Source organism: Eriocheir sinensis, chromosome 60, assembly GCF_024679095.1.
Source record: "Eriocheir sinensis breed Jianghai 21 chromosome 60, ASM2467909v1, whole genome shotgun sequence".
Taxonomy (NCBI): Eukaryota; Metazoa; Arthropoda; class Malacostraca; order Decapoda; family Varunidae; genus Eriocheir; species Eriocheir sinensis.
Window position 1 is genome coordinate 8,969,969 of NC_066568.1, and position 15,000 is coordinate 8,984,968.

At 45.7% G+C, this 15,000-nt stretch overlaps 1 protein-coding gene across 1 annotated transcript in view; it reads right to left on the reverse strand.

Annotated features, from left to right (window-relative positions):
- LOC126985622 (cytochrome P450 4C1-like) overlaps window positions 1–15,000 on the reverse strand; it is a 55,135-nt gene that overhangs the window by 21,225 nt on the left and 18,910 nt on the right. Inside the window, exons 5-7 of the mRNA XM_050840778.1 lie at window positions 14,089–14,271; window positions 8,963–9,032; window positions 354–538 (exon numbers count right to left, since the gene is read on the reverse strand). Coding sequence (XP_050696735.1) covers window positions 354–538; window positions 8,963–9,032; window positions 14,089–14,271 — 438 coding nt within the window. The remainder of the gene's footprint in view (window positions 1–353; window positions 539–8,962; window positions 9,033–14,088; window positions 14,272–15,000) is intronic.

The window sequence follows — 15,000 nt, forward strand, 5'->3', positions numbered from 1 at the left end:
TTCTTTCATCTCCTTCCTTTACAGTATCTCCCTCATATAACAAACTTCAGAATACCAATTTTAGTGCATTTTTCGATCTCTCTCCATCTCTCCACCAGCGTTGCCAAATTGTCGTACTATGAACATTACATTTATCATTTTTAGGCTCCAAAATTGTCGTAACCACACAAATAACGATAGAAAATCAAAGTTATCGTTAAAACGGCTAAATTTAGATGGTTATCGTTCTTTTTGCTAGAGTTATCGCTCAGAAACTATGAAAATGCAATGCGATAAGTACGATAATTTGACAACGCTGCTCTCCACCTCTCTCTACCTCCCTTCACTACCTCTATCTCACTCCCTCCACTCACCGTAGTGTTCGCCGCCCTTCCGCTGCGCCTCGTACAGTTTCCGCCGCTTGGCCACGATGTTCCGGGTGAAGGTGTGCAGCGTCTTGAGCAGCGCCCTCTGTTCCCTCGCGTAGCCCAGCAGCCAGAAAACCGCGTCCAGCTGCAGCCACACGATCAGCATGCGAAGTTGTACGAGTTGCTGCATTCTGGGGGAGGGAGAGGGAGAGAGCGAGGGGGAGGTTAGATATGCAGTAAGATTAAGAGTTTTACAGTTAGATTATGTAAAGGAGGGAGGTAAAATAAGATTGAGTTGTGAGAGAGAGAGAGAGAGAGAGAGAGAGAGAGAGAGAGAGAGAGAGAGAGAGAGAGAGAGAGAGAGAGAGAGAGAGAGAGAGAGAGAGAGAGAGAGAGAGAGAGAGAGAGAGAGAGAGAGAGAGAGATAGAGAGAGAGAGAGAGAGAGAGAGAGAGAGAGAGAGAGAGAGAGAGAGAGAGAGAGAGAGAGAGAGAGAGGAGAGAGAGAGAGAGAGAGAGAGAGAGAGAGAGAGAGAGAGAGAGAGAGAGAGAGAGAGAGAGAGAGAGAGAGAGAGAGAGAGAGAGAGAGAGAGAGAGAGAGAGAGAGAGAGAGAGAGAGAGAGAGAGAGAGAGAGAGAGCAAATGAGTGTCCGAACCTTAAGGAGAGAGAGAGAGAGAGAGAGAGAGAGAGAGAGAGAGAGAGAGAGAGAGAGAGAGAGAGAGAGAGAGAGAGAGAGAGAGAGAGAGAGAGAGAGAGAGAGAGAGAGAGAGAGAGAGAGAGAGAGAGAGAGAGAGAGAGAGAGAGAGAGAGAGAGAGAGAGAGAGAGAGAGAGAGAGAGAGAGAGAGAGAGAGAGAGAGAGAGAGAGAGAGAGAGAGAGAGAGAGAGAGAGAGAGAGAGAGAGAGAACAACACAACACAACGCCTAGCCACAACCACACAATATATGCATGCAAGAGTTTTACCAGCTGTTGCATCTTGGCCTGAGGGAGATGAGGGAGAGAGGGAGGGAGTAAGATGCGTGTATAAATAATGAAAGGTTAGCATACGTTTTGATAAAGAGCTCCAGCCAGGCGATCAACAAGATGGAGTGTGTTAGCTGGAAGAGGAGGAGGAGGAGGAGGAGGAGGAGGTGTGTGGGAAGGGGGAGAGAAGAATGTGCAGGAGGAAACATGGAATTGCAGGCAACAGAAAGCCTACTGGCTCATTACGAGGTTGCCCGGTTTGGTGATTTAATCTGCTCAACAGCCACTTGAGGCTTGAGGAGCAGATGGAAGCACCTCGGCTGGAGTTGCAGAAGCAAGCTTCCTCATTGGTGAGCAGATGGAAGCACCTCGACATTGATTGAGAGAGATGAGCAGCCCGACATTGAGGAGCAGCAGATGGAAGCACCTCGACATTGAGGAGCAGATGGAAGCACCTCGACATTGAGGAGCAGATGGAAGCACCTCGACATTGAGGAGCAGATGGAAGCACCTCGACATTGAGGAGCAGATGGAAGCACCTCGACATTGAGGAGCAGATGGAAGCACCTCGACATTGAGGAGCAGATGGAAGCACCTCGACATTGAGGAGCAGATGGAAGCACCTCGACATTGAGGAGCAGATGAAAGCACCTCGACATTGAGGAGCAGATGGAAGCACCTCGGTATTCAGTTTACTACCGACGCAGCGAAGTGACGGGCGATTCTATATTTGAGGGAGTTGATTGTATTCGCATTTACTACTTCTGAGGGAAGATTGTTCCAGTGACGGATGACTCGGTTTGAAAAGAAACTCCTTCCAATGTCTGTGTTACATCGACTCGACTGAATGGGTAAAACGTTATTTCTAGTTCTTAGATTGGTTTGCAGTTCATTGAATTTGGAGTAATCGACGTTATTGAACTTTTTCACGTACTTGAAGACTTGAATCATATCCCTTCGTAGGCGTCTTTTCTCCAATGTAAAGAGATTGAGTCGTTTGAGTCGTTCCTCGTACGGTTGAGCCCTTAAGGTTGGAATCATCTTCGTGGCGCGTCGTTGAATCCTTTCCAGTAAATCAATGTCCTCTCTGTAATTAGGAGACCAGAACAGTACTGCATGCTCGAGGTGCGGTCTTACCATGGAATTATACAAGGATAGCATCACGTCTGGCGTTTTACACTCGAAGTTCCTCGCTATGAACCCGAGCATAGTGTTGGCTTTATTGTATGCTTTTTTACAGTGATTAGCGTGTTTCAGGTCACTGCTGAAAGGAGATTGGAAGAGAATGATAGGGAATGAAAGAAGGAGGAGGAGGATGTGGTTTGTAAGGAGGGAATGAAAGAGGAAGGAGAGGAGGGAGGAGGAGGAGGAAAAGGTATGGAGAGAGAGAGAGAGAGAGAGAGAGAGAGAGAGAGAGAGAGAGAGAGAGAGAGAGAGAGAGAGAGAGAGAGAGAGAGAGAGAGAGAGAGAGAGAGAGAGAGAGAGAGAGAGAGAGAGAGAGAGAGAGAGAGAGATATGAAGTGAGGAAGGAAGGAAGGAAGATAGGGAGAAAGGAAAGAAGGAAGGAAGGAAGGAAGGAAAGAAAGAAAAAAGGAATAAAATAAAAGAAAGGAAGGAAGGAAAGAAAGAGAAGATAAGAAGAAGAAAGAAAGAAAGGAAGAAAGAAAGAATGAAAACAAAGAAAAGCGAAAAAAAGATAAAAATAAAGAAAGCGAAAAGAAGAAAATAGAAATAAAGAAAAGAAAAAGAAAGAAACAAACAAGGAATGAAAAAAGTAAGAGGAAGAAATTAAGAAAGGAAGGAAGAAAAATGGAAAAAAGCAAAAAAAGAAAGAAAATGAATGAACGAAAGAAAAGAAAGCGAAAGAAAGAATAAAAGAAAGAAAGAAAGGACGAAAGAAAAAAGAAAGATCGTAAGGGAGGAAGAAATGAAGGGAGGGAGGTAGGAATGAAGGAAAGAAAAAAAATAAAGAAAGAAAGAAGAGAAAAGAAAAGGAAAGGAAAGGAAAGGAAAAAAAACAGGAAAGGAAAGAGAAGGAAAGGAAAGGAAAGAACAGGAGAGGAAAGAGAAGGAAAGGAAAGGAAACAACAGGAAAGGAAAGGAAAGAACAGGAAAGGAAAGGAAAGGAAAGAACAGAACAGGAAAGGAAAGAGAAGGAAAGTAAAGGAAAGGAAAGAACAGGAAAGGAAAGAGAAGGAAAGGAAAGGAAAGGAAAGAACAGGAAAGGAAAGAGAAGGAAAGGAAAGGAAAGGGAAGAAATAGGAAAGACAAACAAACACGAGGAAGAGGAAGACAAAGATAGGTCACCGGCCTTCACTTTTTCGTAATACATCAACATCATCATCATCACCTCCATATACAGCCTCTGATCCTTTTGCCCCCATCAGAAACACCGTGGCCGACCTGCCTTTCACCTCGCCCGGCCGCCGCTCTCCAGGTGTAATGGTGGCCCTTACTCTCACTCCGACTTTCCCTTTCATTACTTTCAACCCCTTCCCCAGTACCTTCAATATATCACTACTGCCAAGGTAATATTCCTTTTACTCTTTATTTTTTTTACTTTCCATTCCTTCCAAACCCTTCCATAGCACCTGCTAAGACAAAATTCCTTTTCTTTACTTCACACTCCTTCCCCAGTACCTTCAATATCAGTAATAATAATAAGGTAAAGGTAGAGTTTGGAGCATATAGGATTTTTCAGTCACCGCCGAGTGGCCTCAGACTACCCACATGCTGTCCTGAAGACCACCCATCAACCCGGACTCTAGAAGAAGCCTTCCAAGTGAATCAAGAATGAGTTCCGGGGGGCAGCATGAGCCAAGCATAACTGACGCCACTATAAAAATTGCCTGCCCCATGACGGGCTTGGGCCGACCACCAGGCCCCTGAAGAAAGCCAACCGGTGTCCAGGACGACTGGGGTTCGTGCCCCGCCCGGTGCCACAAGCTGGGATTTTTCAGTCACCGCCGAGTGGCCTAAAACTACCCACATTCTGTCCTGAAGGCCACCCATCAACACGGACTCTAGATTCTCTCTGAAAGAGAGAATCGATGAGTTTCGCGGGACAGCGTGAGCCAGGCAAGATGGCACCATTATAGACACTTGCCTGCGTCACAACGGGCTGGGGCCGACCACCAAGCCCCACCAAGAAAGCCTACCGGCGCCTAGGCGGAAACGTAAAAATAAAAATATTTTTTTTATCCCTCCCGCTGGTAAAAAAAAAAACTTTACAATTTTTTCAAATTCCTTCAGTGTAACATACTACTTGTCCTGTTTTTTTGTTTTCTATGTATGCCGCTGGGCGAAATGAAACTATTATTATTGTTATTATCATTAATACAAACACAAGATTCCTTCTCTTTACTTCCCTCTCTTCACTTCCTGTGCCTTCCCCGGTCCCTTCAATATCACCAATGCGAACACTGCATTTCTACTTTTTCATTTGTTCTTCTTTTCCTCTTCCCTTCTCCTTCCTTTCCTCTCCTTCCCCAAGCTTTTTGATATCACCTACTAACACCAGCACTACATTCCTTGCCTTCCTTTGCTTCCTCTCCATTCAATTCAAGGGTCCATTCAATATCACTAAGAACAACACTACATTTCTTCTCTTCAATTTCTACTCCTTTCCCATTCTTTTCCTTACTTCCTACTCCTTCCCAAGCTCTTCGATATCACCTACTATAAAAAAATATACTAACATAACATTTCTTATCTTCCCTTCTCTTCACTTCCCTTCCTTTCCTCCCCTTCAGTCTCACACACTAATGCTAACTCCTTCCTCAATGATCGCGTGGTAATTCGTGAAAATCAGATGTCCCTTACGAAGCCTGTTAGCACCTTTGCATTTCAATTTCTTCATTCTTTTATTTTAGATTTTTGTGTGTTTATAGATGTTGCTCTGAAGGTTGACATGAGATAGATAGATAGATAGATAGGTAGATGAATATATGGACGAATATATAGGTAGAGAGATATAGAGGGATAGATATAGATAAAGAGAGAGAAACAGAGACAGACAGACGCACACAAACACAAAGACAGACAGATAGACAAAGACAAACTGGGTAACACTCAGACATACAGACAGACAGATCGAGATGCTATCAGTTCAGAGTGACGGAGATGTACGCAGCGAAAGGGAAAGGGCGACGGTGATTGGTCTTGTTGTTATGCTCGCTGCGTCGCCCCGGCTGCTGCGTCGCCCCTGTGAGCGGCGCCGTGTGCACTGCGTTGGAAAAGTGAACGAAGGCGCTTTTATTGCCGCCACGTCTTGCCTCCACGCCCAAACTTTAATATTGGCAGTGGTGAGCGTCCCTGACTCCGAAACTGCGGGCCTGGGTTCGAATCCCGGCCCGGGCAGTCGGCTGTTATCCTCCCTCCCGGGTTGGTTGATAAATGAGGACCTGGGGACACTGCGGAAGATGTCACACCGGCCGGGTCGGGTTAAGGGTCCTCTCCCGCCACAGGCTCAAAGGGCCGCCGAGTGTGCCATAGAGATTGATTAAAAGCGTCTCCGCCCGCCGCGAGTGTCGGCGGGGCCACCTTTCCCTCATGTCCACAATGGGGCCGCGGCACCAAGTCTAGGCCGCAGACGTGGCCTCTGGCGCGGTGACCTTTTATTGCTCATCGGTGGCTCAGTTGGTATGTTGCAGTGACCTACGTACTCAGAAGGCCCGGGTTCGATCCCTCGACGCTCACTGGTGCACATTACGGGATTTTTCACTGCGTTATTGCCGTTTTCGAATATAACCGTCATGCGTGACTTTCATACCAATGTTCTCAAGCACTTCTCCAGGGCTTGCACAGCCATAGAGGTTGTGTTACTATTTCCTTGGAGAGTTTTATAGCCTAGTAATGTTTGGCAAGGCTTATGCGCCATGAACGTGGAAACACACTCATGAGAAACCGAGATGTGTGGCCTTGGGAAGTCTTTGTTCAGAGAGCCGAGGCGTCCCGAGAGTACGGACCACCGCTACTTGATTATCGTACTGGGGTATTATTAGCATCTTCCATTTAGCGTAACCCGTTTCTGGGTCGTGATCTGTAGAGTCCCTCATAGAGTCCCGACAACCTAAGATTTGGACGCCATTATTGGCCCTGTGTTTTCGCCGCGCTTTTCAAACACTAGCACACGGTCTCGCGGCGAAGACAGGGCCAATAATGGCATCCAAATCTTAGGCTGTCGGGACTCTATCTATCAAGGGACTCTACAGATCATGACCCAGAAACGGGTTACGCTAAATGGAAAAGGCTATATATTTCCCGATTTCGTACCCCAAAACTATCATCAATACACCTATAACGATATTCATTTAGAGTTATCGTTTATATTGGTAGTTATTGATGTTATCCGGCAATATTTATGAGCAAGAAACCGGAAAATACAATGATACTACAATGTCGTGCGTACGATAATCTGGCAACGCGGGTACGGACCTAATTGTTCCTTGCGTCTGTGTTAAGAGCTCTCCCTTACTAAGAGACCTCAGGCATTACCAACTCACAGACAGTAGTTATGGGTCAGAAACCGGAATATCGTCATTATTTTCTACTTTACAGGAAATCAGAAAATAGCTGTCATTATTTTATTTGACTTAAGATTTAGGCAGAAATGAAAAGGTCAATTCTGGAACACTCAAACCCTGAATGGCGAAGGCAACTATACAAACATGGGCGTCACATGATGAAAAATTGATGTAAACAAAAACCTGGAAATCAATGAAAAATGACTTAGGCGATTATTTTATGAGCAGCGACGGGCCAAATTTGCGGCTTTACCGTGTACCAGCGATGGGCCAAATTTCTGCCATGATATAAACCTCCAAAATAGATGATGCATAAACTGATCACACATGCGTTGATATACATTATGAAATGCTTTGCGAGAGCGATGCTTCTTTCTCATTATTTAACTTAGAGGGGCCTTTAACCTAACCTAACCTAACCTAACCTAAAAAACATGACCCCCGCAGCTACTGGGTTAATAAGGTAATTTTGTAAGGCTGACATCGACGCTCACTGAACCGACCAGACGCAGCTTTAGTTGTGACATACTGGCGGCAGGAACCCGTCATGTCCAATACCGCTCATTTCATTCGTGTAAATAACAGGTTCCCGGCTTTAGTAATAGTAGTAGTAGTAGTGGTGGTAGTGGTAGTATTGTAGTAGTAGTAGTAGTAGTAGTAGTAGAAAAAGTAGATGTTTTTTTTCTCTCCCTTCTTCCTTCCTCCCTTATCGTCCCCCTTCATCTCTTCCCCTTTCTCTTCTTCCCACGCTTTAATTTATGACACCGATTAACGAGAGAGAGAGAGAGAGAGAGAGAGAGAGAGAGAGAGAGAGAGAGAGAGAGAGAGAGAGAGAGAGAGAGAGAGAGAGAGAGAGAGAGAGAGAGAGAGAGAGAGAGAGAGAGAGAGAGAGAGAGAGAGAGAGAGAGAGAGAGAGAGAGAGAGAGAGAGAGAGAGAGAGAGAGAGAGAGCGAGCGGTGAAAGTAAAAAAAAAACGTGGGAATGATGATATGTAGCATATTCATTATTCTCTCCACGTAGCAAACTTGTTGTGCTGTGTATTCATTTATGCATACACTGATGATGGATGTTGTACACACACACACACACACACACACACACACACACACACACAAGCAAGGGGTGTGGGGTGTGGGGTTTGAAGGTCCTGGCAGTATCGAGATCAACTAATGAGCCTTGCCTTGCTCTTGTCGGGAGGGTACCTGCTGGCGATAACGAATCCAGCTCGTGATCAGGTCGTGGTGAATTAGACATATGTGATATACGGTATTTGCTCAACTCGCAGCGCCACACGCGGCCGCCCGGAGAACTGTCTGAGAGGTACTTTTCCTAGTGAACTGTTTATTTTTTGTTTCGGGATTCCGGAATACCAGTTATTGCTTGTAGCCAAATATGCAAACACGGCGCCTGCTGGTCGGGAAATTATGTATTTTCTCCATTGCTCGTAGATTTCAAGGTTTGCGTGTATGTGTGGTGTATAATAACTGTATATGGTACAAGCGCCTCCGTGGAGCAGTGGCCAGCGTGAAAAATAGGCTCCTCGGGTCCGGGTTTGAATCCCGGCCTGGGCAGTCGGTGTGCAGCCCCCTCTTGTTCATCCTCCCTCTGGGGCTGGTCGATAAATGGGCTGCTGCCTGGGGACACCTGGGGAAGGCAAACTGTGCTAACCCGGATGTCAGACTGGCCGTGTGTCGCGGGGGTAATTAAGGGTTTTCTCCCACCACAGGCTCAAGGGCCAACGGGACGGAGGTGCGCAGCGCAGCCATACTGTATGCACCCACCTTTACCTTACCTTATGGTGTATAGGACCACGGAGTGCCAAATGTAGGCGGGGCCGTATCTACCTCGTGAACAACCTTACTGAACTTGGAGTTGGGAGTCAATCATGGCTGTATTTTGATTTCTAGTATCGACAGTAAAATTTAATGTGATGTTAGACGGATGTTGTTTCTGAAGGTGTGGGTATTGCGAGTTCAGCTTAAGGTTGGTAAAGCGTCCCCGTTGCGAACTGATAGCCGATACGGTCAGATACACACACACACACACACACACACACACACACACACACACACACACACAGACACACACACACACACACACACACACACACACACACACACACTACCCACCTGTGCACCGCCTCCACATACTCGGACTCTGGGTCGTCCTGGGCATTGATGCAGCAGCCCATCGTGGTCTCTGGGAACGGAGATTTACATAGATACAGTCATTTACATAGATTGACAGGCCCACATTTACTAACACACAGATATAAAGAAGGAAGAAAGAAAGGAAGGAGGGAGAAAGGGAAGGAAGGAAAAAATGAAGGAAGAAAGGATGGAGGGAGAAAGGAAAGATGAGTAGACAGGGAAGGAAGGAAAGAGGAAGAAAGGTAGAGAGAGAAAATGAAAAAGGGAAGGTAGGAAGTGTGTCTGGGAGGGGAGATTTACATAGATACACTCACTTATATAGATTGACAGGTCCAGTTTTACCTACACAAATTCAAGGACTTACACATAGACTTACATATATCTTTTTACAGACATACATAGATATACATACATTGATTTACTTACATAGATTTGCCTTACGTAGAGTTATATAAATGTTCAGGGCTCACAGAGGTTATTTTAAGAGAGGGGGATAGGAGAGAGAGAGAGAGAGAGAGAGAGAGAGAGAGAGAGAGAGAGAGAGAGAGAGAGAGAGAGAGAGAGAGAGAGAGAGAGAGAGAGAGAGAGAGAGAGAGAGAGAGAGAGAGAGAGAGAGAGAGAGAGAGAGAGAGAGAGAGAGAGAGAGAGAGAGAGAGAGAGAGAGAGAGAGAGAAGAAAGAAGAAAATAATACAAAATGGCGTGAATAAAGATCAAGAGAATGAGGGAAAGAAGGAAGAAAGGAAGGAGGAAAGAAGGAAGGAAGAAAAGAAAGAAGGGAGGAAGGAAAGTGCGAGGAAAGGAGAGACGAGAAAAGTTAAAAAGAAAGAAAAGAACATAAAATTAGGAGTCTGCAAGAGGTCGGTAGGTCTATACAAGGCAGCTCCTGTGAACCTAACCCCACCTAACCTCACTATCCAAGAAGTTATCCAACCTCTCCTTGAATGCATCTATCGTATTGGCACTCACAACATGACTGCCAGGCCTGTTCCACGCATCCTCCACTCCGTTAGTAAGCTTGTTTTTGCCTATGTCCTTGTTGTATCTGAATTTATCCAACTCAAACCCATTGCTACGTGTCCTGCCCGGCTCCCTTACCTCCAGAACCTTACTGACATCATCCACGCTCAACCCTTCATCCATTTATATACTTCAATCAAATCTCCTCGCACCCTTCGCCTTGCTAGAGAATGTGGTTTTGAATATTCGTATACCCTCATATGGCATCTCCTCAACCCGTGAATCATCTTTGTCGTCCTCCTCTGTATCGATTCCAACACCCTGATATCCATTCTTTAGTTAGGGGACCAGAACTGTACCCCAGGAGTAAAGGAAGGAAGGAAAGGCAGATGGAAAGAAGGAAGGAAGGAAGGAAGGAAGAATGAATGTAAGGAAGCAAGGAAGGAAGCAAGCAAGCAAGCAAGAAAGAAAGAAAGAAAGATGGAAGGAAAAAGTGGAGGGAGGAAAAGAGAGAGACAAAAAAGGAAGACAGGAGGGAGGAAAGAGGTGGAGAGAAAGTCCGTTAGGTTAGAAGTCGTAATGTTAAAAAGAGAGAGAGAGAGAGAGAGAGAGAGAGAGAGAGAGAGAGAGAGAGAGAGAGAGAGAGAGAGAGAGAGAGAGAGAGAGAGAGAGAGAGAGAGAGAGAGAGAGAGAGAGAGAGAGAGAGAGAGAGAGAGAGAGAGAGAGAGAGAAGTAGGACAAGGGTACAGAAATTATGGGTGTACGGGAAAGGAAGGGAAAGTAATTGAGTGGAAGGAAGGGGGATAGGGAAAGGAAGGGATGGGATAGGAAAGGAAAGGAAAGGAAAGGAAAGGAAAGGAAGGGAAAGGAAAGGAAAGGGATGGGAAGGGAAAGGAAGGGAAGGGAAGGGAAGGGATAGGAAAGGAAAGGAAGGGAAGGGAAGGGAAGGGATAGGAAAGGAAAGGAAAGAAAAGGAAAGGAAGGGGAAGGAAGGGAAAGGGAAAGGAAGGAATTGAAGGAAATGAAGGAAAGGAAGGAAGGAAGGAAAGGAAAGGAAAGGAAAGGAAAGGAAAGGAAAGGGAAGAGAAGAGAAGGGAAGGGAAGGTAGCGAAAGGAAAGGAAAGGAAAGGAAAGGGAAGAGAAGAGAAGGGAAGGCAAGGGAGTGGAAGGAAGGGAAGGGAAGGGAAGGGAAGGGAAGGGAAGAGAAGGGAGTGGAATGGAATGGAAGGGAAGGGAGTGGAAGGAAGGGAAGGGGAGGGAGTGGAAGGAAGGTAAGGGAAGGGAAGGGGAGGGAGTGGAAGGAAGGGAAGGTAAACATGGAAACATGGAAATGCAGGCAACAGAAAGCCTATTGGGTCATTACGAGGTTGCCCGCGTTGGTGATTTAATCTGCTCGACAGCCACTTGGGGCTTGAGGAGCAGATGAAAGCACCTCGATATTTAGTTTACTCCCGACGCAGCGAAATCACCGTCGATTCTATATTTGAAGGAGTTGATGGTATTCGCATTTACTAGAAGGAAGATTGTTCCAGTGGCGGATGACTCGGTTTGAAAAGAAACTCCTTCCAGTGTCTGTGTTTCATCTGCTGGACTGGATGGGTAAACCGTTATTTCTAGTTCTTGAGTTGGTTTGCAGCTCAAAGAATTGGATTAATCGACGTTATTCAACTTTTTCAGGTTCTTGAAGACTTGAATCATATCCTTTCGTAGGCGTCTTTTCTCCAATGTATAAAGAGATTGAGTCGCTTGAGTCGTTCCTCGTACGGTTGAGCCCTTAAGGTTGGTATCATCTTCGTGGCGCGCCGTTGAATCCTTTCCAGTAAAGCAATGTCCTCTCTGTAATTAGGAGACCAGAACTGCACCGCATACTCGAGGTGCGGTCTTACCATGGAATTATACAAGGCTAGCATCACGTTTGGCGTTTTACACTCGAAGTTCCTCGCTATGAACCCGAGCATAATGTTGGCCTTGTTGTATGCTTTTTTACAGTGATTCGCTTGTTTCAGGTCACTGCTGATAGTGACTCCAAGATCCTTTTCCTCCTGCATCGCTTGCAGAGGTCTCCCATTCATGATGTGTGTGTGGTTACTATTTTGGGACCCAATGTGCATGACTTTGCATTTGTCAACTTTAAAGGACATTTGCCATTTTTCTGACCATTCGATAATGTGATTGAGGTCTTTCTGAATGATTTCGCAGTCGGTCTTTGTGAGGGCCTCTCCACCCACCTTGGTGTCATCAGCAAATTTCGTTAGTGTGGATTTCAGTCCTGATTCTAGGTCATTGATATAATTATATGATAAAGAGAATGGGCCCCAGCACTGAACCTTGGGAAGGGATGGGAAGGGAAGGGAAAGGGAGTGTAAGGAGGAGAAAGGGAGATAAGGAAGGTAATCAGCATAATGAGGGAGGAATGAAAGGGAGGAAGATGCAAAATGGAGGGAGGGAGGGGGGGAGGGAGAGATGGAGGAACATTTGTTGGAGAAAGGGAGGTAATAACGTTAATGAGGGAGAAATGAAAAGGAGGAGGAGGAGGAGAAAGAGGAGGAGGAGGAGAAGGAGAAATCTTGGAGGGAAGGAGAAATGGAGGAAGGAAGGAAGAAGAAAGGGAGGTAAAGGAGAAACAAAAAGAAGAAAGAGAAAGGGAGGAGGAGGAGGAGGAGGAGGAGAGAGAGAAGAAGAGAAAGATAGGAAGGAAAGGAAAGAGAAAGGAATGGAGGGAAGAGTAGAAGAAATTTGAAAGAATGAAGAAAATAAAAGAAAAGGAATAAGGAATGGAGAGAAGGAAGACGAAGAAGGAAAATAAATGAAGGAAGGAAGGAAGGGAAAAAGAGAAAGAAGATAAGAAGGAAAGAAGGAAGTGAGAAGGAAGACGAAGAAATAAAATAAATAAAGGAAGGAAGGGAAGAAGATGAGAAGGGAGAAGGAAGGAGGGAGGGAAACAGAGAAATAAAATAAAGAAAGAATGTATAGAAGGAAGGAATGGAAGAAGAAGGAAGAAACAAGGAAGGAAGGAGAAGAAAACCGATAAAAAGTGGTGAGAAGGGAAGAAATGGAGGGAAGGAAGGAGGGAAGGAATGAAGGAAAGAAGGAAAAATGAAGTGAAGGAAAGAGGGAAGGAAGGAGGGAAGGAAGGAAAGAAGGAAAGAATAGAAAAAAGAAGATAGATGGAAAAGGAGAAAAGGAAAACACATGAGAAGAAAGGAGAGAAAGGAAGAGAAAGGAAGAAAGAAGGAATAGAAGAAGGGAGACAGAGAGAAATGGAGAAGGGGAAAAGCACATAGAAAGGAAAGGAATGAGAGAGAGAAGAGAAAGAAGGAAGGAAGGAAGGAAGGAAGGAAGGAAGGACGGAAGAAAGGATAAACATCTCTATTCAATAAATATTAATAGGAAATGCATATGTATGAATTTATATAAACACAGACATAGTTAAGGAATTATGTATATAGATGTAACTCTCTCTCTCTCTCTCTCTCTCTCTCTCTCTCTCTCTCTCTCTCTCTCTCTCTCTCTCTCTCTCTCTCCTCTCCTCCTCTTCTTCCTCTTCTTCTTCCTTCTTTCTTCCTCTTCCTTCCTTCCTCCTTCTCCTTCTTTCTCTCTTCTTCCTCTCTTCCTTCTTTCTTTCCTTCTCCTCCCTTCCTCATTTTCTCCTCTCCTTCCTCTTCCCTCCCTTCTTCATCTATTCTTTCCCTCCCTTCTTTATCTATCCTCCTTCCTCCTCTCTCCCTCCTCGTACCACAGATGGCATGAAGGGTACCACAGTTGGCGATAAAGGGGACAGGTTTTCTATTACTCTTATACCTATCTACGAGACTAGGTTAGGTTAGGTTAGGTTAGGTTAGCTAAGGTTAGGTTAGGTTAGGTTAGGTTAGATTAGGTTAGGTTAGGTTAGATTAGGTTAGGTTAGGTTAAGTTAGGTTAGATTAGGTTAGGTAAGGTTAGATTAGGTTAGGTTAGGTTAGATTAGGTTAGGTTAGGTTAGATTAGGTTAGGTAGGGTTAGGGTAGGCTAGGTTAGGTTAGATTAGGTTAGATTAGGTTAGGTTGGGCTAGGTTAGGTTGGGTTAGGATAGGTTAGGTTAGGTTAGGCTCGTATTCCTGTCACCACCCATCTATTTTCCTACCTATCAATCTCTATCTCTACTCACCGCAGATGGCGTCGAGTGTACAGTTTGTGATGAAGGGGAAGAGGTCTACTTCCTTGCCCACCTCCTGCTTGAGCTTGTCCACCATCTTGAGGGACTGCCTGTGGAACACCTCAAGGAACTGCTCCAGGATCTTGAGGTGGAAGGCCGGAGTGAGCAGCTTGCGGCGCGCTGGCCACGTCTCGGCTGCCGGGGAGGAGGGAGAGAGGTGAGTGGGGAGAGAAAAGGAGAGGGGGTAAGATATGTGTGAGTGTGGTAGGTGTGAGGGAGAGACGGGGAAGGGATGAGGAAGATGTGAGTGAGGGAAGTGAGATTGGGAGAGAGGGGAAGAGGATGAGGGAAGGAAGAAGGGAGGAGGATGAGGGAAGTGAGATTGGGAAGGATGAGGAAGGAGATGAGAGTGAGGGAAGAGAGGATGAGGGAAGGAAGAAGGGAGAGGGAGAAAGAGGAAGGAAGGTGAGGGAAATAGGTGTGTGAGAGAGACGGGGAAGGGATGAGGAAGGATATGAGAGTGAGGGAAGAGAGAATGGGAGAGAGGGGATGAGGGAAGGAAGAAGGGAGAGGGAGGAAGAGGAAGGAAGGTGAGGGAAACAGAATAAGAGATATGTGTGAGTGTGGTAGGTGTGAGGGAGAGAGAGGGAAGGGATGAGGAAGGAGAGATGAGTGAGGGAGGTGACAATGGGAGAGAGGGGAAGAGGATGAGGGAAGGAATAAGGAGGATGAGGGAGAATTATCGGAGGATAAGGGAGGAAAAGGAAGGAAGGGTGAGTAGGGGAGATGGAAAAGGAGGAGAGAGAGAGAGAGAGAGAGAGAGAGAGAGAGAGAGAGAGAGAGAGAGAGAGAGAGAGAGAGAGAGAGAGAGAGAGAGAGAGAGAGAGAGAGAGAGAGAGAGAGAGAGAGAGAGAGAGAGAGAGA